This window comes from Chelmon rostratus, chromosome 19 (genome assembly GCF_017976325.1).
Source record: "Chelmon rostratus isolate fCheRos1 chromosome 19, fCheRos1.pri, whole genome shotgun sequence".
NCBI classification, from domain to species: domain Eukaryota; kingdom Metazoa; phylum Chordata; class Actinopteri; order Chaetodontiformes; family Chaetodontidae; genus Chelmon; species Chelmon rostratus.
Genome location: NC_055676.1, coordinates 10,101,497 through 10,122,581, shown reverse-complemented (window position 1 = coordinate 10,122,581; position 21,085 = coordinate 10,101,497). Strand labels below are relative to the sequence as shown.

At 41.0% G+C, this 21,085-nt stretch overlaps 4 protein-coding genes across 5 annotated transcripts; 2 read left to right on the top strand and 2 right to left on the bottom strand.

The window, feature by feature from the left end:
• Positions 1-3,294: 3,294 nt before the first annotated feature.
• Positions 3,295-9,746, top strand: ube2g1b (ubiquitin-conjugating enzyme E2G 1b (UBC7 homolog, yeast)). The gene is made up of 6 exons (XM_041959747.1): positions 3,295-3,475; positions 4,037-4,139; positions 4,248-4,345; positions 5,668-5,846; positions 6,209-6,319; positions 6,514-9,746. The coding sequence occupies exons 1-5, from the start codon at positions 3,433-3,435 to the stop codon at positions 6,293-6,295; spliced, it is 510 nt and encodes a 169-aa protein (XP_041815681.1). The 5' UTR covers positions 3,295-3,432; the 3' UTR covers positions 6,296-6,319; positions 6,514-9,746.
• Positions 7,795-11,354, bottom strand: arpc3 (actin related protein 2/3 complex, subunit 3). The gene is made up of 7 exons (XM_041959745.1): positions 11,236-11,354; positions 10,756-10,855; positions 10,025-10,101; positions 9,549-9,617; positions 9,109-9,235; positions 8,497-8,591; positions 7,795-8,047 (listed from the first exon to the last, which is right to left on the bottom strand). Exons 1-7 carry the CDS (start codon positions 11,239-11,241, stop codon positions 7,985-7,987), a joined length of 537 nt encoding a protein of 178 aa, XP_041815679.1. The 5' UTR covers positions 11,242-11,354; the 3' UTR covers positions 7,795-7,984.
• Positions 11,355-11,432: 78 nt separating this feature from the next.
• On the bottom strand, positions 11,433-14,376 carry gpn3 (GPN-loop GTPase 3). The gene is made up of 8 exons (XM_041959744.1): positions 14,165-14,376; positions 13,899-14,007; positions 13,138-13,305; positions 12,821-12,945; positions 12,556-12,671; positions 12,159-12,255; positions 11,936-12,064; positions 11,433-11,838 (listed from the first exon to the last, which is right to left on the bottom strand). Exons 1-8 carry the CDS (start codon positions 14,210-14,212, stop codon positions 11,773-11,775), a joined length of 858 nt encoding a protein of 285 aa, XP_041815678.1. The 5' UTR covers positions 14,213-14,376; the 3' UTR covers positions 11,433-11,772.
• An 84-nt stretch (positions 14,377-14,460) lies between these two features.
• rnf170 (ring finger protein 170) lies at positions 14,461-19,398 on the top strand. Of its 2 annotated transcripts, none has more exons than XM_041960460.1 (7): positions 14,461-14,670; positions 15,714-15,877; positions 16,306-16,381; positions 16,935-17,049; positions 17,178-17,251; positions 17,582-17,713; positions 18,072-19,398. In XM_041960460.1, exons 2-7 carry the CDS (start codon positions 15,735-15,737, stop codon positions 18,339-18,341), a joined length of 810 nt encoding a protein of 269 aa, XP_041816394.1. In that variant the 5' UTR covers positions 14,461-14,670; positions 15,714-15,734; the 3' UTR covers positions 18,342-19,398. The 2 variants fall into 2 exon arrangements, with proteins under 2 accessions (XP_041816394.1, XP_041816395.1); XM_041960461.1 differs by having other exon boundaries at positions 14,461-14,674.
• The last annotated feature ends 1,687 nt before the right edge of the window (positions 19,399-21,085 follow it).

Here is a 21,085-nt window from a genome sequence, read left to right as displayed (position 1 = left end):
TTTGTCAGTCATCATTTCTTCTGCAAAAGATAAATGTGTCGGAGTGAACGTTTTAGTCAGCAATTTGCTGACCACATCATCTGACGATTTATAGTCTCTTTCTGTTTCCATGTTACGGACAGAGGCAAATAAATGGTGGAAGCCCAAATCAGCCAAAACCATGAAAGTGCTGCACCATTCTTAGCTGAAAGGACAGTTGACAGCTACATGCCATGCAGTATTAAAGGCAAAAATGTTGTCTTTTGTGGTGTTGACACTGAATTCCCTTAGATGTATAATTTTCAGAGAGTTCACAGTGAGACACAGTGTACCGGTTTAAGACCACAACATGGGTGCAAAAGAGAAAACCAGCAAGTGTCAGTTAAGAGAATCTCAAAGAACTATTTATGCCAAGCGGTTATACAGTCAGATCTGTCTGGAGAGGCTCTGCTGTATGAATGAATTCTGGGAAGCAAAGAGGATTCTGCTAGGAAAACTGATCCGCCATTAACAGACACACATGGCCATTACATTTTAGCTAAATTGACAATCTAAAAAATATAACACAAAAGGAGGAAGCGGTGGTTTTGGGTGCGAATGAGTAATGATGTGACTGGATCTTCCTAGTCAGCTGATAGCCAACCTGCTGGAGAATGAACCAGTGATTGTGAAGCACAGACCAAACAGCTGATGCCAACCAGCAAATGCAATCATAGCTTCAATAATCTGCCTGGATTAATGCAATGCTACACGATTTATCAAATAGAAGAATTTATACACCTACCTTTGTCTTCTATTACATGTCGGAGGCTTCTGCAGTCTGCAGGGATGATGTGGGAGATGTGGCAAGGATCATATGCAAAACTCTTTTAAAAAGAAGTCAGGGTGACAGGATCTGTGAGTGTGCAGGAAAATACCACCCTCAAGACCAACTCAAGTAGAAACTCCTCCTGATACATATTTGATTTAAAAAAAAAAAAATTTTCTCTGCATTTATGGTGGGTGCCTGCGAGCAAATGACAAACAAGTCAGTAAAAGACTTGAAGTGTCTGGAGTGCTTGTTGAAGCAGCAGAAAAGTTCCTGGAGGAGTCAGAGGTTGCCAGGCAAGATCTTAAGACGTGAGTGAGGATGTCAGTCAGGATGCAGATGAGTTCAAGACAATAACGTGATTGAGGGTATGTTATTTATAGGATTTTGCTTCTAAAAGGCAAGAAATTGAAATATTTATTGGTACTTTTGAGGATAAGCTCATCTACAGATTGTGGCACCACTTCATAGAGGAAGGAAAAAAGCCTATAGAGCTGTGAGGACATATAAAAAAGAATGAATAATGGTAGAGTAGATGAAGTTTAGAGCAGTGGCCTTAAAGCTATGATTGAATCTGCTAAATCAGAGTGTTGTAGGGTGTGAAACACCAGTGGTGAAAGCATGGTTGGCCAAAGAAGGGTATTAATATTAGCATTAGAAAGTGTTAGAAGATTATTACCACATGTAAGACAGCAAGTCAAATTGATAAATATTAGGGAGATGAAGAGGAAGAATACAAGTTTAAGGGAACCCAATGTGTGATAAATTAGGAAAACTCTCTTAAAACATATATTTTTTTTGCTGGAAAAAACGCATCACCTTAGCCATCAATCACCGTAGCAATGGGACGTGTTCAGAGACTAGATGATGTGATGTAGTGTCAGAAGTCAAGGGGAAAGCATGCAGTTTTTCCTATTTTAAAACCATGAAAGCATGTCATGTACCCAGGTTCAGACAGGTCAGTTGTAGAGAGGGTAGTAAATGTCTATGAGGTGGGGAAGCAAGGTCGATTCAGAGTTTTATACATGGTTTGATTTCTCTACCAGTGTCTGTTAAAACATGTGAGAGTCAATAAGAGCTATAAGAAGGACATGAGAGTATACAACGCCAATATATGAGCTCTGTACTGCTATCAGATGGTTGCATATTGCAATAACATTAAAGGTCCAAAAGAAATGGAATATAGTATATTATTATCACCTGAAAATGAGAATTGCATTTTTGTTAGAATGATCTCTTTATATCAACAGAGGGAGTGGCCCCTCTTGCATGCGTCCGCCATGTTGCACTGCAACCATGTTACTGCAGCCGCCCAGAATGAAAATACAGAACGCTGGCTTCTGCCAGGGCCTTTCACGTTTTTCATGCTCATGTAAGTTATCATGGCCACCAGTCAGTACTGGAGATAATAAGGAAAGCTGAATGTTATGAAAGGAGAACTGTGTATTGCAGCTGCAGATTTTCACAGACAGATTTGCAGTGCATACAGTATTATCATTTTGCTAAGGCTGCTGCCTGAGGAAAGGCCAGTTTTCACCACAGTAAGACAAGTAACATTACAGCAGGTTTTTTCTTCTGCTGATGCACTGACGGCGCCGCTAGGGGGGATGAGCTTGGGTCAAGCCTGAAATTGTTTCACAGCTTCTGGTGGCACTGTATTGAGTGGATGGATGGAGTGCTCTGGTATTTTTAGAGATTCACGCAAAAGTAGCCATGGAAAGCTATGAGGTTTTGTATGTCGCAAGTAATGCTCTTTTAAAGGGATCTGAGAGTGGTATATAGTAGGGCAAACAGCAACAAGGAGGTAGAGGCAGTGAGAGAAGGAAAGTATGATGCATAATTATAATGAATGAAAATGATGAATGAAAACTTTCTCACAGCTGCTATTACCCTGAAATCCCTATCAAAAACACAGAACACAATGCCAGTGTCCATAATGAGAGCTGTGGCCCCAAGTTCCTCCACACCAAACTGGACCATTTCTTTATCTGTTCCTTTGGAACATGAAGTCTGCCCTATTTCCCAAACAATGAAAATAACCCCAGACCCAAAGTAGTGTCCACATACTTTTGGCCTTACCGTGCTGTATTTTCTACACAGTTTTGGTCCTCGGCATGTGAGGTCCACAATACAAAGAGAGAACGTGTAGTACTCATTGCAAACAGTTGGGGGCAGTAATGCACCAATGGGGGTACAGCCTGCTGCAAAGCTACACGGCGAGGAAAAGTGGTTCATGGAAATTTTATGCCCGGGGTAAGCTTAACAGGCAGCACTTCCTTTGCTAGCATTTGTGAACAATAAATGCGCTCAGTTAGGACAAAATTAACACCCCTACATCCCAAACATGGTCCTAACTTTAACTTTCATTTAATTGGTGGACCTGACTGTGGACAAAACACAGCCAGGAAGCGCGGTTTGCCTGAGAGGTAACTCAGAGGGAAAACTGATCACAGGGTGACCGTTTTTTTTTTCTTTTTTTGACCCATGTTATTGGTGTTGTCGGACAGACAGACGGGGAGAAAACGTGGACCGTGTGCTTTACGTTCTTTGCCAGATGCTTAATTTAACCGCGTTGACAGTTTGACAGTTAGTTGTCCTTTATCAACACAAAAAACAGCTAAGAAAGATATACCAGTTTCTATAAAATGACGGAACAGTCCTCGTTGTTACTACGTAAACAATTAGCAGGTAAGTTGGCTAACTGTTGCTACTAGAGCTTATTTTACTATAAACTAACATTACTTTATCACTCAACTGCAACAGCTACGTTTCATTTGTACGTTCTTTTATTTAGTTAACGTTGGTACGTACTGATAACAGCTCGTGACGGCTAAGTTGAAATGCACGTGTAAGGTTATAGATGGCGTAAGTCGGTACCAGACAGCTGTTTGAGAGGATATGACTCGGGCTAGCTGGTGTTGCTCAATAACTACTAAAAGTATTTCAAAATCACCACACACACACAAACACACACACACACACACACCAGGTCATCATGCACTGACACTTTCAATCTAAACCACTTTTATAGACATGTATACATGTCTATATGTATATATTTCATATTTGTGTACATAATAGTTCTGCCTATTATTTACCTTTATTTCTTCAGCTTTGTTGTGCATATTCTTAGATCTGTTATATCTATTTTTGTGTAAGTACACTGAGAGCAGTTTTTAAAAACAGTGAAATTCCATGTATGTGTGCCACATGCTTGGCCGGTAAAGCTGATTTTGATTTATATTACAGAGCTCAGCAAGAGCCCAGTGGAAGGCTTCTCCGCGGGTCTTGTGGACGATGATGACATCTATCAGTGGGAAGTGGTCGTCATCGGGCCTCAAGACACGTTATTGTGAGTGAAGTGGTTTACCAGTGAAGTTACATTCACCTGTAGCTGAGCTGTATGTTCTCTCATAATCCTGAGTGTACATCATCACAACATCCTCTTTGTCGTTTGTAGTGAAGGAGGGTTCTTCAAAGCCACTTTAACCTTCCCCCGTGACTATCCTCTGAGGCCTCCAAAGATGAAGTTCATCACGGAAATCTGGCATCCAAATGGTAAGAACTAATTTCCCAGGCTGCTGTGTCTCTAACTAATCTGTATCAAAGAAGGCATTTGAAGCCTTTTTTTTTTCTTTTTTCACAAAAAACAAATACTAGGGGAACCGATGTAAATACTGCTTGTAAGTGCTGAGTAATAGTGCATCTGGAAAGTATTCACAGCACTTCACTTTTTCCACAGTTGGTTATGTTACAATTTATTTAGAATAAAAAAACTAAGAAATGTACATAAGTATTCACAGCCTTTGCCATGAAGCTCAAAACTGAGCTCAGGTGCTTCCTGTTTCCACTGATCATCCTTGATCATCCTACAGCTTAATTGGAGTCCACCTGTGGTAAATTCAGTTGATTGGACATGACTTGGAAAGGCACACACCTATCTATATAAGGTCTCACACTTGACAGTGCATGTCAGAGGAAGGAACTGGGAGGCTAGTTAGGACAGAGGGAAAGAAGAAGGCAGCAACGATAGAGACATCCTGGATGAAAACCTGCTCCAGAGCGCTCTTGACCTCAGACTGGGACGACGGTTCATCTTTCAGCAGGACAACCACCCTCAGCACACAACCAAGATATCAAAGGAGTGGCTTCAGGACAACTCTGTTAGTGTCCTTGAGTGGCCGAGCCAGAGCCCAGACTTGAATCTGATTTGAAAACCTCTGGAGAGATCTGAAAATGGCTGTGCGCTGACGCTTCCCATCCAACCTGATGGAGCTTAAGAGGTGCTGCAAAGAGGAATGTGCAAAACTGCCCAAAGAGGTGTGCCAAGCTTGTGGCATCATAGTCAAGAAGACTTGAGGCTGTAATTGCTGCCAAAGGCTGTGAATACTTATGTACATCTGATTTCTTAGCAAATTTATTAAAAAAATAACATTTCATAAACACTGTTCATGTTGTGATTATGGGGTGCTGTGTGTAGAATTGAGGGGAAAAATGAATTTATTCCATTTCGGAATAAGGCTGTAACACAACAATGTGGAAAAAGTGAAGTGCTGTTAATACTTTACGGATGCACAGTAAGTTAACATTATTTTAAAACTTACAAGATCAGATTCTCTTTAGTATCTTCAATATTTTGAATAGTGTATATTTAAATACATGTTTTGCCCAACTATGTTTCTGAAAGTACATTAATTTGCAGCTACAGTTCTATGGTAAATGTCCCATGACAGGATTTCCAAATTCTCTTTACTGGCTGCAGGATTAAATGTATTGGGTTTGAGTTTTCTAATTTTTCAGTGCAGAGCTGCAGTATAGTATCAGATCTTCTGCTTTAGTACAGACGGATCAGCGATCTCTGAATTCTTGTTTTCTGCCAGTGGCCAAAAATGGCGACGTCTGCATCTCCATCCTGCATGAACCTGGCGAGGACAAGTATGGCTATGAGAAGCCCGAAGAGCGCTGGCTGCCGATCCATACAGTAGAGACCATCATGATCAGTGTTATCTCTATGTTAGCAGACCCCAATGGAGACTCTCCTGCCAATGTGGATGCAGCTGTAAGTGCCTACTGTCTCACATTTGCAAGACAATAAGAAACAGTTGGGAACATTTTATTCAGAATCTGTGTCTAAGTTGTATGTATACATGTGGACAAGGGTGCAAAAAACCTACAATGTCTAGTCAGTGCAGTTTAGTCTTGCTGTTCCAATGGAAATCCAAACAAGGGGGCTGAGTAACGTGGATACCTGCGATGTGCAAATCACAGCCTGTCAAGGCTGAGAGGTGCTGCCTTGAAACAGAAAGAGGCAGTAGTTGAAACTTAAGTTTGAAGTAAAGTAAACATCTATCAGTCAGCTGTGCTGGTAACTTCTGTGCAAAATGTGTGGTCAAGGGTTCTTGCATTTATCCCATCCTGCAGAAAGAGTGGCGGGAGGATCCTACAGGAGTTTTTAAGAAAAAAGTGGCACGCTGTGTGCGGAAGAGTCAAGAGATGGCTTTCGACTAAGGTCACACCCCAGTCATCAACACAGTAAGTGAAACCACCTGTCAGGGTTCATCATGCTGTAGTCGCACACAGTAAGCTGTATTTTGGGTGTTTGGAGTTACTGTTGCTGCTCATTTAGGTGATGTCTCTTTTTGTAAAACTATGTAAGTATCATGCTGTAGGTTTACACAACATTGACTAATGGTAATACCCAAACTGAAATGTTCATTTTGTTTCAGGTTGGAACTGCACAGGTGGGCTTAAGTGGGCTAGATGACCACGGGGCACAACTTCAGCAACATCAATTAGCCACCCAAAGAGAAAGCAAATGTATAAACCTTTATTCTCTACTAATTTGTGTTGTGCAGTTTGAGAATTGTTGATATTTCTGAATATTGCTGAATGGCAGTGGCATTCTTGCTGTCAAAAGTTCAGTTCCATTTTACTTTCCAATTTTGCACCATCAGTTACATAAGATTTGCAACTGATGGACTATGGGCAGACTATTACTTATTGTATTACAGACTAATGCTTATTCTGTTATGTACATACTCATCAGATTTTAGGAGAAACCATCCCCTCTGATAAATGCCCTGTTTTCTAAAGTTAGTTTACTTTATATCTACGTATTTATTTTGAGTGAGATTATTTTGCGATGCATATTGTCTGTTATGGAGGTTTTTATTTTTATTTTCAGCCTGCCACACTGAGCCAGCTGTTCTACAGTTTTTTCATCAAGTATGCAATTTAGGGGTATTGGCAGTCATGAAATAGATGGAAACGCAGACACTAGCTTTCCTTTCCCTGGACACACTGTGTTCTGCAGAGAAAGTGCTCCTCCTCTCCCTGAGGGGGAAACTTAACACCTAACACTGCCTTAACTTTGACTGCCAGCGAAGGAAACCTATCTCCAGTCAGGACTGCATCTGAAGGCCTGTTTTGAGTCCAGAAAAACTATTGTGCACAAACCAAAGACAGTACACCGATACAAATATTTTTATGTACATGCTGCATTTTATACCTCTGTAAACATGAACTACTTGTCCTTGCTTGGAAAACTCAAACCTTTTTGAACAATGCATCTGTATAGAGAAAAACCATTCATCTTGCCTGTGAGAGAGGGGCTGTGTCGAGACTGTACAGTAGCACATTAAATAGGCCTTTTTCACACAAGCCACAGTATGAAAAGCACAGGTGTATATGATAAAATTGATGACGGATGAATTCCGTTTTGCAGTTCCTGGCTCACTGTCACAGCTCACTGGAGTACTTGAAAATAATGCAGCCATCGTTGCTATCAGTTAAACAACGATAATGGCAATTTCTCATTTAGAAAGGACTGATGACTGATTAGTGAACTTTGTACCCCTCCACTACACAAATCATCGTCTTAATTAACAGATGTTTTCAGAGCTTGCTTTCAGATTTAACTTGATTCGGAGTTACTGTCAATCAGGACTCAAGTCTGCCTTGTTTTCAGTGTAAAGTGCATGAACAAAATACAGCGACACATTATTTTCTAATATCCATGACTGCTTTATTGAATTAAGCACCAGCTCAATATGGTCAACATCCAGACAATAGATGAGATATCCTTAAACTTAAAGAGTAAAAAATAATCTGAGCAACACAAAAGCATACCCCCCACCCAAAGAAAAACTCCATCCATCAATCCTGCAGGTGTAGAATAGAAACTGGGTCCTGAGTTGTTCACTGTCCGGGGGCTGACAGACTTTTGTTCATGAACTGCCTCTTGACAAAGCACACCCACCACTGAAAGAGACAAACATCTGTTATGAAAAGTGTCTGAAGCTTCTGCACTCTGTGGCAACATAAAAAACAAACCTGGACACCAGACAATTCATTTGTGACAGGACAACAGGACACACATTGTTGTGCTGAAATCTAGATAGAAACCCTTGACAAACAACTATAGCTCCATTGTCTATGTCCTCCTCTTGAGTAACAAAGCCTTATTTCACATTACAATGTGAACTGCCTTTGCAGTTAACTCAATGATTGCATTATGAATAAAGGGTGCATTAGCCCAGGTAATTTGGCTTAAACACAGGAAATGTGGGTCACAGCCGGTATGACTGATTGCACCTTGCTTGTCACATTTTGAAACAAGTTCATAACTTACGAGAATTGCCAATTACCTGGTGTGAATGTTATGTGCATATACAGCTCTAGTGGTGTTACTTTGCAGATGTCGCACTCACCTTGCTGGGTTTGTCTGTCTGGGGGTCAAACACACGGTCACATAGCCTCAAGCCAGTCTCCTGGCGAATCTGCTGGAGGTACGCCCTCATCGTCTCTGGAAAAGGTTGCAGAAGCAGTGTTATATCGCAGCAAAAACACCTTCAACCACTGCTTTAAGCACTATCACTATGAGCAAAGTCACATCATACCATAACATTTCATTCGCTACCGCAACATCAAAACCGGGAAAGGGGACCTTGAGCAGTGCTTAAATTGCTTTGTATCTTTATCTTTGTAGAAGACACAACAGTGCTGATACTGTATAAGAGCAAGGTTGAGGGACACCACACAAGCATGAAACAGCACTTCAAGCTGAAGGAGCTCTGGTCAGCATTGCTATTTTTGGCTTGATATTACTTCAAGCAGGGAATCAGATGAAATATGAGAAGGGTACAAGGAAACTGGCCCTAATTCGGAGTACAGTGTTAATGAGCCACAAAGATTCACGGCTCACAATGAGTATGAATATGGGGGAAATGTCCAACTGAGCAAGACTTGCTTTTTTTCCTCTTTTTATTCTTGGTACACTTCCTGAGGCACTACAAGACCTAGTTTATGGTGCTGGGTCTTACCTTCCTCCTGCTTGTTTGTAGGTTTAACATACATAGCATTGAGTGGGAAGCCAGGTTCTCCTGGAATGGGAAAGTTAGTGATGCCCAGAGTGTACATCTCCTTCTCTCCCTGGCTCCTGGAGCTGCACTGTGAGGAGCGCACACACACACACACAATGATTTAGCTCTCCTGTTTTTCAACACCGTTTGCATAAGCATTCAAGCAGCTAATTCCTTCTTCCTGTATATGTGAAAAAAGCAAGTCACATTGTACTTATCAGTTAATGACTCCCTAAAAAACATCTGGTAAGCCCCTGAGGGTTATCTGCTCTAGGTGTCAGACACCTACTTTAACACAAGCCTTTTAATTCTTGCTACACATCTTCACATTTGCAAGAAGTCAGTGGAAAGTCTAGACATCCACCCCTGTAAACTCTGTACCCATACATTATGAAATGTACCTTCTGTAGCCTCTTTAGGCATTCAGAAATGTAGAGTGTGACATAGATCAGTGTCCTGTCCGCCTCATTCTGAAAGAAACACAGCAAACACACAAACACACATTACTGTCTGAAATACCTGGAATTACACTGAAAAAAAAAAAAAGTGTTCTTTGTCTAACGCATAAGTGTTGTCATAATTGTTACAGTTCCAGCCAGGTTTAAACAATAAAAAGCTGCATAGTTTAGATCCTGAGCAACTATGCATGGCTGAGGGGAACGGGAAGAAGCAAGCTGGGGCACGTGTAAGAATGAAATGCCCAGCTGCTTTAACAGAGGCAGAGAAAGATGGGGAAGAGAAAACATACAGGAACAAGCACATGAATGAGGTACGTGCTTGACCCTCACCCAAAATATCGTAATTGTCATGAAAAAAAATCTACTCATCTGTTTCTTTTTTTTTTTGCTAAATATACAAGTGATAATACATGCATTACCTTGATTTCATAGTTCTTAAAGAAAACATTGGCCTTGAAGTAGTAGATAGCCTCATCAATGATGTCTGACTCTATGCCTGAAATGAAAAAAGGTAGTAAAGACATACATCAATCCAATGCATATGATGAATTCAAGAATTTGCACGAATTAGTGTTGGCGGACATTTTCACCATTAAAAACAAGTCATTTCCTGTTTTGGTCAGTGCATCTTTTTTTTTTGTTCTGCAAAGCTCCATTTTTGATCTATGATATACAAGCTGCTGGGAAACCACTGTGAGTGGTCAAACAGCATTTCTTATGTCAAATATTACACAATTATAATCTCCAGTTTTTAATGACTTGAGAAGTGGCACACTCTGGTGCTTGTTGTTTTGCAATAGTGAAAATAAATCACACCATGACCCCGCAATGGTACACTAAGTAAAATCTGCACAGGGAATTATTGCATCTTCTTCGCTTCACATCGCAGACATTGCAAAGCTAGAGACAAAGTGTCGAGACATCGATGAAGAAGTTGAACTTCAGGATACACTCTTTCGGCCATATATGGAAGTAACGATGATGCATATATCAGGAACTGAGCAACGTGTCATAACAAGGTATGAACCCTTCATAAAAAGGACTTAAGCTGGTGAATAGTCTATTAAAACCTAAACATAACACGTGTGTTCATGATATCAGGAGGGACCGGCTTCACTTTATGTTATTTAAAACGACCATACAGGCTTACCGTCTCCTCTGGCTGGTCCCTTGAACTGGGTTTTGAGGGGAAGCAAGGCCATATTCCCCACCAGCCGGGTTTCGGGGATCATCAGGCTTGAGTGATACGCCTTAAAAAGAGGGGAAAAAGTTGCTGTCACATCTATTTTTCTGTCAGATAGCATCGGTGACACCTCTGCCTCCGTTACCTAACGTCTGTAGTACCAGCTATGCTACAACGATACCAAACAATATGTTGATTAGGCACTTAACTAAGAATAATTTGCATGACAGCACAGCAAACAACGGCGAATTTCTAATTTCTGACATGTTCAACACCAATAGCGTTTAATTGCGAGCGAATGCTAACATAGCTAGCCAACTATGCTAACGTCACCACAGCTAACGTTAACTCGGAGGCCCGTGTTACCAACCAGCGGGGTTTCAGTGCAGGTTTTTTGCTCCAAACCGCACTCTACGCGCTTCTGTTAATAATGTACAACTTACTCACCGGCATGTTGAGTGATAAATATCAGTCCAACTGCTCAGCGACAGAAAAATAGTAGCACTTCAGTCCTCTGCTTCCGCCTGTCCCACCCTACAGCTATACAGGAAGTGGCTACATGTTATATAGCGTAGCTGCCACGTGGGGGCGCTAACATACCTGTTTTCTTCACACACGCACTCAAGTTGTAAATTTTGTGTAGTATTTTATTTAAAAAAAATAGCATTAATAAATGTATTTAAGAGCAATTCTTCTTGATTTCAACACTGTCCTGAAATAATGAAACATTAATTAGCTGAAATCACAGAAATGGCTTGAGTCAAAAAACAGCATACAAAACTAAAAACTTCTGAACACACACCAGATAATACATGACCTTCAGAGTCAGTCTTTTCCCACACATGTCCCATTCAGTGTCCTTGCAATCCCATGCTATTCTCCATCTTGGCTTGATAATAACAAATCTTGGTTCTTCATCAGCCTCAACTGTTTTCTTCTTCTTTCAACTCTGACAAGTGTCCTTTTTCCTGGAGTCAAACGACTTCAGCTGTCCACTTTGTCTTGAAAAATCTCATCATAATTTACATTACCAGGCTCTTCATCAACCTCCTGTAGAAAAATAAGGGTGGGAATGAGAACAAATTAATAGTTCTATAATAATGGTGAAATGCATTGTAATTACTGTACACCATATTATTAAATTCACCTTTGGCTCCTTGAACTCCAGGTCCTCACCATACTGTATGGAGAAGTCAATGTGTTGTAGTACTATGTTAATACCTTCCTCATCGGTGCGGTCAAAAGGCAGGAATCTCACCATACTGTAGTCATCAATCTGCACACACAGATAGAGAAAGAAAGCCTCATTAAAATATTTGTACATTCTGTTCCAGAATGAAATGCAGGATCAAATTAAGGGCTCCACTTACCAGACCACAGATGGCTTGAGTCAGCTTCTTGAACTTTGTGCTTCTGATGGTATCCGAGTTATCTTCCATCATTGAGTACATGTCTGGGTCCAGGTACCTGGTGAAAAAGAAAGCAAGCATAACGAATGATGCTGCCAGACGAAGCAAGTTTTACAAGAAGTCAGAAAAGAGCTTACTCTTTCACACGTTCAGGTTTTGAAAGACAACATAACTGAGGCCTTAGACTACTATATAACTCTCTTTAATAAGATAACTATAACAATACAATTAGAATTTGAAATATATCACTTCACTTCTTTCCTTCCTTGGTCTTAGTAGCAACATTGAGGAGACTCATTGCTGCAGGATTCATGAACTGAACTGAACACCACTGCCACTGCAGTCATATGAAACTTACTTTTCAATTTCTTTCTTTGCTTTAGGGCTAAGCAGGTCCATTTTTGTCATAATGTTTACTTGAGGGATCTCTAATGACACCATGGCACTCAGGGCAGCCATGACTCCTGAGATGAACTGCGGTAGGAGAAGAAGGGAGATGTCTCACATCACTTCATGCTTGCTTTCATTACTACATTAAATAATGTAAGGTAAGAAATGAGCTGTGTTAAGAAACAAAGGGACTCAAATAAGCATGTAAAGATACTGCAGAGGTTCACTGTTACCTTAAAAGACTCCACCATGAACTGGGAGTCTACCAGAAAGACTCCACACACCCGAAACTCCCACTGCTGGAGCTGCTCCACCAGCTGCCTCATTACAGGGAGGTGTGTGTAAAGTTCAATCTGACCTGCAACAACAAGCCACTTCTTAAAGCTGTGTTGGAGCTGTGAGAACATAGCTGTGTCCGCACTGCTGGTGTATATGCAAATGACACAGTAATTCATAATCACAATTAGAGCTGGGACAATTAGTGGACTAATTGATTTGACTAAAAAATAATTGTTAGTCATTTTTTATGCACAAATGCCACAACGCTTACCTGGGCAGTCAAACAGTATGTAGTCATCTTCTACATGACCCAGGCTTTCCTCCAGCCAGTCAAAGTTGTTGGCAAAGTACTCCATGCAGAAGACCAGGCCTCCATTAGGACCGAATCTGAGAGACTGGTCTTCCATCACGTCATCCACCTGGATTAGCTCGCGGATGTCTGAGGACATTTATACACTTAGGTTATCTTTTCAGACAAAAATAACACTTACTGTAAGTACAGTAAGTGTAAGAGCAAATAGCAAAGATCAGGCATGTGATACTGAAAATGTGTCTTACTAACTGTTTATCCCTCTTCCCTTTGGCCACAGAAACATATCCAGAGGGAATCATGCTCTTTATTAACAGACTACAGTAAATAAGCACACTGCTCAGGCTCAATAACAAAGCACTTATATTTCAGGGTATTTTCTCTTCTATATATTATATGGTGTATTTCTTTATTTATTTATTTTTACTGTTTTTGAATTGTTAAGATTAATCTGACCCTGTGTGTGTGTGGTCACACTTAATTGAATCCTAGTTTAGTGTGTTGTTACACTATATGTGAACAATCTCATTTCTCCATCCGTATACACATGTATTATTAGCAAACCAAATCTCAATCTAAACCCACTATAAGCATGTAATGACAAAACACCTACATTACCCTTCTTGTGTCTCTATCTTATAACCCTTCTGTTCTGGCTAAGATTCACTCTCTGCACTCAGATGTATTGATGCTTTTGTGAGCTGAAAACATGCTGTGCTCACCTGCCATGACAGGATAGTCAAAGTGCTCAGCCGCCGGGTCCAGATTGACCACCTGAACTGAGCGGTTTAGGGACTCTGAATGCTGGACCATAGTGGAGCAGTAGGTACTCTGAAATGGCAAAACAAAATTCCCAACAATAAGCAAATAAAAAGAAGCAATAACTTGAACTTGGTATATGTGGAAAACAACCTCATGCCTTAGCTTATCGCTTTAGCCGAATAGCATAACAACGCATTTCAGGACGTATAACTGAATGATAGCTTACCTTACCGCTTCCCGCCGGGCCCATCACTAGCTGTGCATAACGAGGCATTTCGCCTCGATAAAAAGGTGTTGTGGTGAAGTTTAGCTAGCTAATACAGCTTGCTATGTTTTATGGACTGATGGCCCAGCTCTTCTTCTTGTAGTCGGCGACATTCACAGCCTTTGTAAGGACCTCTACTGCCACCCATTAATGAGACGTAAAATAGCACACAACATAGATAGATACCCTGCCCTGTGGAGGGCGGTAGTGCGCCTAGACGCGTTTAAATTGTCAAAACCCAGAAGAAGAAAAGAAAAACGAGATAAGAGTGAGCAACAATCTGAACCAGCAGCACCAGTATGCGAAATGTTTCATGATTAAGCGAAGGTTTGGCTACTCGCTTCCGACGTAATGATCTGACTGAACCTCTAAAATCTGTCATTGCTGCAAGGCAAAATGTCTCCAGGCGCAAGACATTGAATGGAGTTGACAAGTCAAGCCTGGAGAGGAAGATGGACTTCTTATTGGTAGGTGAGGTCATTCGTTACGCCCCGTCTTGTACTGTAATATAATGCAATGTAGCTGTGAGGCTACATGGACTTCATTAGTTTGATTGTGCTAATTTGTCAAAACGTTACGGTGATTTTTTGGCTAGCCCCAAAACGCTCTTGCTTTACCAGGCTAAAGGGTAGCTGTGTTTATGAGTTAGCTAGCACTGGTTGAGCCTGGATTTAGAAGCTCAGCCATTCGTCGTATTATAACTTATCGGTACATCATAACACCAGCTACTGTCCAACGGCGGAGGAGCCTCCGAAAGTGACACGACGTATATTGTCTAACGTCAGCAGTGTCCAGAAATGCTTTCAATTACAAGCGAGTCACGGCTACTCTGCGCCATCGCTAAACTTAGCTAGCGGTGTGGGGAGTAGCTAGTTGCCTGTGCGCTTACGGCAGACAGTGCTCGCTCATAATGTCAGGAAAGTAAACGTTTCTTTTTGTAGTCATGGTATCAGATTTGATGGAATGTATTATTAGCTGTCTTAACTGATGTGAAACAAACCTGCCATGATTCCTAGTTTGAAATACCATCTTTTTTCAAACCTTACATCTGCTGAGACATTGGAAAACTGCAAGTGCTACAGACTATACATTGAGTCCAACTGATGAAGTTTCCCCTAGGCATCATTGTTTTGGTACACTGCTTTCAGCAAGCCTCTGCTTGTGGCTGTAAGTTGGTACAGTGGAAAATCAAAACGATAACGTGAATTATTTTGAGATTGTATTTAACAGTGGTGGCAGGAACGTTATGATTCAACTTATGTTTAAAAACATGCAATTTAAAGCTAGCTCTTCTACCTTAAAGGATGTGCCAATTGTTAGATCATTTAGAGACTGCGTATGGCAGTTGTTATATAGAATAATTACTACTATGGCTAATGAAATCAATAATAAGTATAGTAATAATCCAATATTTCACAAATGTGCAAAACTTTCTGTAGAGAAGTTAAAGATCAGAAACAGAACAGTGTCCAATAAAAACTTAGCTTCTTTTTGCCTCTGTGTCTTCTAGTGGTGTAGGCTATGAGTGTGGATGATGGAGGACAATCAATGTGGGGACTTGGACTACCTGATCCAAGATGAGGACACCCTCATTGAGGGTGTCAGCAACCAGGTCTTGTTTGTTGTGGTGCTCAGTGTCACCTTCCTTGCAGGCCTCCTCACTCTGCTCTGCAGGTAAGAAACAAATTCAGGAAGACATTTGTGAAACTTTGCATTATTCAACACCAAAGCTTTGCTGCTAGTCTCACATTGTAGAACTTTCCTCCACAGTTAGTTTGCCTGTAGGCACTGGTTGGTACTACAAATCTCTTTACGATTCAAATAAAAGTAGCCTGGTTTGCAAGCTTAGTCTTCTGTGCATTTATATTTCCGATTTAGCAATATAATGAGTTTATGAAGACTTTTGCTCTTTAACATAACTTGTAGCTGCCAAGCTGACCAAATAATGATACTGTCGACATAACTTGGTGTTTTGCATTTGCTTTCCAAATCATTTGCTGAATGGAACGTTTTGATAGAAAACTCATCCAGTCAGTTTCCGTACCTTTTCAGTTTCAACTGAGGACTGTTATGACGCCAAATGTCTATTTTTGACCTTGCAGACAAGAGGAGCAGAACATTCATCCAGAGAATCAGGAGCATGTTCGAGCCGTTCGACAACAGCTCCAAACAGAGCAGGTACGCAGGCAAATACAACTCTAGTCTACATCAGTACATTTTTGTTTTGCGTGAATAAAAAGTTGAATAAATGATAGATTGAGAGGAAGAGTCGAGCTTGAGAATCCTATTGTAACTAAGAGGCTAAAGACCCTTTCATATTTCAGATGAACCAAATTACCAAATGTAATATCAAGTTAGTGTCTTACCTGTATCTTATAACGAGTAATAAAGCTTTAAAATAATACTTGTTGTTATGTAATTGTATAAAAATTAGTTTAGTTTCAAGTGTTTGTGTTAGAAAGTATTAGAATGGGGATGTAAAAGCCAAACAACCACAGGAAGTTGCAAAAAGGCTACACTTCTTAAAATTCAACATGAACAAATTCTGCGTGTTTCAAACATAATTTTTTTGCTGTATTTTTGCAGTTTGGATGTAATGTAATACCCTTTATGGTTTTGCAGAACTGATGACTGGTTTTATCTCTCATTCATTTGTATTTTATTTTTCAGTGAGAAGATGAATTTCGAAATACTTAAACGTTCATGTATGTGTTTGATTTCTGTCTGTCAGGATGAAAATTCTCAGGCGGAGACCAGGCAGCAGTATTACACAGACATGTCTTGTCCTGTGTGTTTACAACAGGCTGTTCTGCCAGTGGAAACCAATTGTGGACACCTTTTCTGTGGTAAGGCTGTTGTGTGGAGTTTAGTAGTGTTCACTAAGCAAAATCAAGTTGTTACAGAGAGAAAGTGAAGATGTAATTGTACTGTTAGTTTGTGCCATGTGGTAAAGAGCTGTCTTTGCTCTGCTTAGGCTCCTGCATTATAGCTTACTGGAGGTATGGCACCTGGCTGGGTGCTATCAACTGCCCCATCTGCAGACAAATGGTGAGACTTGGAATAAATGTTGGATGTAGAGTAGTTAACCTGAGCTTTTTATATTATGTATCTTACAGCTTGACCTACAGGTAGCTGTTGGTATTGCTTACTTCCAGATTTACCCATAGAGATAAATTCTAAGTCCTCATTTATTAAGACTTGTGCTAATGTTTGCATTTAAGCCTGAAATAGAATCCATTGAAAACAGACGTCAGTTGTATTTATCCCTGGGTGCAGTCTCAGCCCATTCAAATGTTTTTACTCATGTAGGCGTGTGCCAAACATTTCAATTTTGGCATCGCTGCTGTCATGTGTTACGTTTCCTTTTCCCTTCTCCAGGTAACGTTGCTCTTCCCACTATTTCATGAGCACGCCACTCCTCAGAGGGTCCAGGATGGCGATGCAGAACCTCTGCTGATATTAAGAGACATTAATGATTACAACCGCAGGTTCTCAGGCCAGCCGAGATCTGTGAGTATACAACAGCCACACACATATTTAGGCTGCAGAGTTACAGGCTAGCCCAGGCTTACTTTATATTCGTATTTAAATTACATGTACATATATGATAGTAGCAGTTATTACTGAAATAGGAAGGGGCTGTAGATCCCATTAGATACATAAAAGCAGTATCAGTTGCTCTGATTTTGATTATTAAAATATAAAGAGAATTTTCATTTTTAATGTCCCTCCAAACTGTAGAATCTGAGGCACTGCTGATAAAACGCACAAGTATGCAAATGAGTTACTGACTTGTGCAGTGCATTATAAGCAGGAATATGTTTAGAACAGGCTTTCTCATAATATTTTCTCTCCTCTGTCTTCTCAGTTAATGGACAGGCTGCGAGATGTGCCCACCCTGCTGCGTCATGCCTTTAGGGAGATGTTTTCCGTGGGCGGCCTCTTCTGGATGTTCAGGATTCGAATTCTCCTCTGCCTGGTTGGTGCACTCACCTACCTGGCCTCGCCGCTCGACATCCTCCCCGAGGCACTTTTCGGCCTCCTGGGATTCATGGACGATTTCTTTGTGATCCTACTCCTCTTTGTGTACATCTCCATCATGTACAGAGAGGTGGTCACACAGAGACTGAATGGCTAGGCGCTCACTCATAAAAGAGGCCTCAGCTTGCTCCCATCAGGCTCGGGAAGAGGTGAACGCAGCATCCGAGGTGGACATGTAAAGTCTGAATAATTGCACAAAGGACAGTTGCTCAAGCATGCTGGTTCTCTCGGGGAAGTTTGCTTTGAAGCCTGACATGTTACTTCATCACAGGAGAGGGGTTTGCATAATGTTCACCTCTGAATGTTGACTCTGTATATAGAATTCAGCATTTATGGTTCAGAGGCTGAATGAGGTCACTATCAACAACAGTACAGCAAAATTAAAGGGATGTGATATTGTGTATATATAGCTACTCTGACGCAGACAGGGCAATCTTTTCAGTCCATTCAGACACTTGAGGGACATCCCTGACTGAATGAGTAATGCTACTACCAGCCAATTCCAGCAGCATTGCCAGAAGTCAGTCATTTGTCTAACATGCATATCATCATAATGGAGACAAGTATGTAATATAACGTGACTTTGAATGTACCGTATTGATGGCAGTGTCTTTGATATGTATGCATTTAAAGTTGGCTGTCTGCATCTGGATTGTTTTGCGTGAGACAAATGTGTATTTCTGGAACCGTCTTACTGTAGCTATCACAGCCTGCTTGTAAGTGACCTGTGACTATGCACATTCACAATGACTTGAAAAACGCAGCTTTTCATGTTTGTGTGAAAATCGCTGAGTCATTTTACCTCCAGCGGTTGACATTTATTGATGAAACCTGATGAAGTCTGGACCTTGCTGCATGCATCCACGCGAGCTGCAGGCGCACAGGACACCGTGAGCGCTGCAATCGTAACTTCTCATTTAATTCAAGAAATAAAAGCAGTAATCCCTTGATCGTAAAAGGAAGCCAAACCAAAGGGGCTCAACGTTTGCTCTCATCTCTAAGTTTACTTAAATTCTAATAATTGGGAGTTTGGATGTTTGTCTCCTGTGCAGATCTTACAGCACTAATCAGACGGAAAAAGCACAAGACAAAGCTTTTCAAATTCTTCAGTTAATTTTTATATCTGTAAGTAAATAAAAAAAATAATATTTAAAACTGATGAATGTGAAAATGAAGTTAACATGTACAGTATGTGATTCAGTTCTTTTTTTTTCTAAAGGTTTTGCTATTTATTTTAGGGCATATACTTGGAGAGGAAACATTTTCTCATGGACTAAATGGGTGTAAAATGAGTGAGTGGGATCTAGACTGCTGAAGTCATCAGCTGAGGGGCTCTGCTGAGGACTTTGTTCCAACATCTTACATTTGTAGAGGGGATTTTTTTTTTTTCCCTCTTCATGCTGACCCTTTCCTGTCACCCTGAAGTAGCAGGGGTCCTGACCCTCAGGCTGAAAATGGCTGCTTCAGAGCTGTAACTGAAACTGTATCCAACCAATTTGCTTTCTTGGGGCTCTATTTGCTGAGCTGGCGCTGGCCCGCGTGTTCATGAATGGTAGAGGGAAGGGGTTGAGGCTCATGTGGCAGATCAGCAGTCAACTGTAAAACTGAGGCGGTTTGACAGCTTCAGAACACCAAAAAAAAAAAAAAAAAGTCAACCATCCGCTCCTTCTAGGAATGTCTTAATTCAAGGTGTGGCACATGCCGAGCTGCGTCATACCTTTTCACTGTCTTTACTAATTAGTGTCTCCTCCAGTTTGTCTCTGGGGTGTTTGAGCCACCTCCACCCTTTTGTTTTGGATAGCCAAACAGTGCTGTAAATGCTTCTGCTGTTCTACAGCTGAGAACTGGTTAGGTGAGAGTCTTACCCTGGTGGGAAAATACTGGCGCTGCTGCAAATGTCAGGGCTTTGGTGCGAGCTGCATCAGATTTTTTCCAAAATCTAATTTCTACAATTTGAAAACACAACGCCAGAGATTTGTGACATAGCCTCATACAAGCTTACACCTACACACTTCATTTATGTTGTATTTCCTGACTCTCTGCCTTTCTCTAGAAGAAAAAAAGCCCCAAAGCGACTGAGGCTGTGAAACATTCGTATAGCCTTTCATTTATCCATTACAAAATGTCAGCCAAGATACTTCTACCATTTATTGAGCTTGGTGGTGGTCTCAGCTCCTGTGATGCTCCAGACAAATCTGTTCAAGCATGACACAGACTTCTCTCTGAGCACACGCCCGCCTCCGCCTTTCTGCACAAGTGACTCAACCGTGCACTTTCCCAAACTTGGTTCTGACGTTGTTCAGTGAAAGGGGGGTAGATGAGACACCAATTCGTGCTTTAGTCTGCTTCCATTTTGGCTGCAATTGGACGAGAGAATGAACTAAATACAGTTCAAAGGCGTGAAGTGGTGCAATAATTCAGAATTGAAGACAAATGCAGAAATTAGAGGAATGTAATATTGTGCAGCGCAGTGTGTATGTTTACTGCTTACCTTTGCTATCATCCAACATATTTATATAATTTGTTCCCACTTTTCTTTCTCTGCTCTTGTGAGAAGCAAGCAAGGCTGGTTCACTTACAGGGCAGAGAGATCAGCTGTGGTCTGGGGCCCCAAAGGTCCCAAGATGTCTGTGCGGTTATTTGCAAAAGAGAGCTTGCTCTCAAAAGCATTCCCTGTTTACATAAAAGTAATATTTGATAAATTGATGAAGTGAAATGACCCTAAACTGAAGTCCCACCTCAGCAAATTTACCCAAAACTAAGGCTAATTAAGACTGTCTTAAAGACCATCAAGAGGGGGCCAACAGCCCAACATTTTTGCTTCAGGTTAATCCAACCCTG

What these genes read in the sequence shown, in the direction of transcription:
- rnf170 (XM_041960460.1), top strand. Translation starts at nt 15,735, where the DNA reads ATGATGGAGGACAATCAATGTGGGGACTTGGACTACCTGATCCAAGAT. An exon ending in CTCCTCACTCTGCTCTGCAG is followed by an intron (nt 15,878 to 16,305) that starts GTAAGAAACAAA and finishes TTGACCTTGCAG; the next exon opens with ACAAGAGGAGCAGAACATTC. An exon ending in AACAGCTCCAAACAGAGCAG is followed by an intron (nt 16,382 to 16,934) that starts GTACGCAGGCAA and finishes TCTGTCTGTCAG; the next exon opens with GATGAAAATTCTCAGGCGGA.
- arpc3 (XM_041959745.1), bottom strand. An exon ending in GGGACCAGCCAGAGGAGACG is followed by an intron (nt 10,102 to 10,755) that starts GTAAGCCTGTAT and finishes TTTTCATTTCAG; the next exon opens with GCATAGAGTCAGACATCATT. An exon ending in TACAAACAAGCAGGAGGAAG is followed by an intron (nt 8,592 to 9,108) that starts GTAAGACCCAGC and finishes AACCTTTTCCAG; the next exon opens with AGACGATGAGGGCGTACCTC.
- gpn3 (XM_041959744.1), bottom strand. Translation starts at nt 14,212, where the DNA reads ATGCCTCGTTATGCACAGCTAGTGATGGGCCCGGCGGGAAGCGGTAAG. An exon ending in GCCCGGCGGGAAGCGGTAAG is followed by an intron (nt 14,008 to 14,164) that starts GTAAGCTATCAT and finishes TTGCCATTTCAG; the next exon opens with AGTACCTACTGCTCCACTAT. An exon ending in GCAAAGAAAGAAATTGAAAA is followed by an intron (nt 12,256 to 12,555) that starts GTAAGTTTCATA and finishes CTTTTTCACCAG; the next exon opens with GTACCTGGACCCAGACATGT.
- ube2g1b (XM_041959747.1), top strand. Translation starts at nt 3,433, where the DNA reads ATGACGGAACAGTCCTCGTTGTTACTACGTAAACAATTAGCAG. An exon ending in GGGCCTCAAGACACGTTATT is followed by an intron (nt 4,140 to 4,247) that starts GTGAGTGAAGTG and finishes TGTCGTTTGTAG; the next exon opens with TGAAGGAGGGTTCTTCAAAG. An exon ending in GGAAATCTGGCATCCAAATG is followed by an intron (nt 4,346 to 5,667) that starts GTAAGAACTAAT and finishes GTTTTCTGCCAG; the next exon opens with TGGCCAAAAATGGCGACGTC.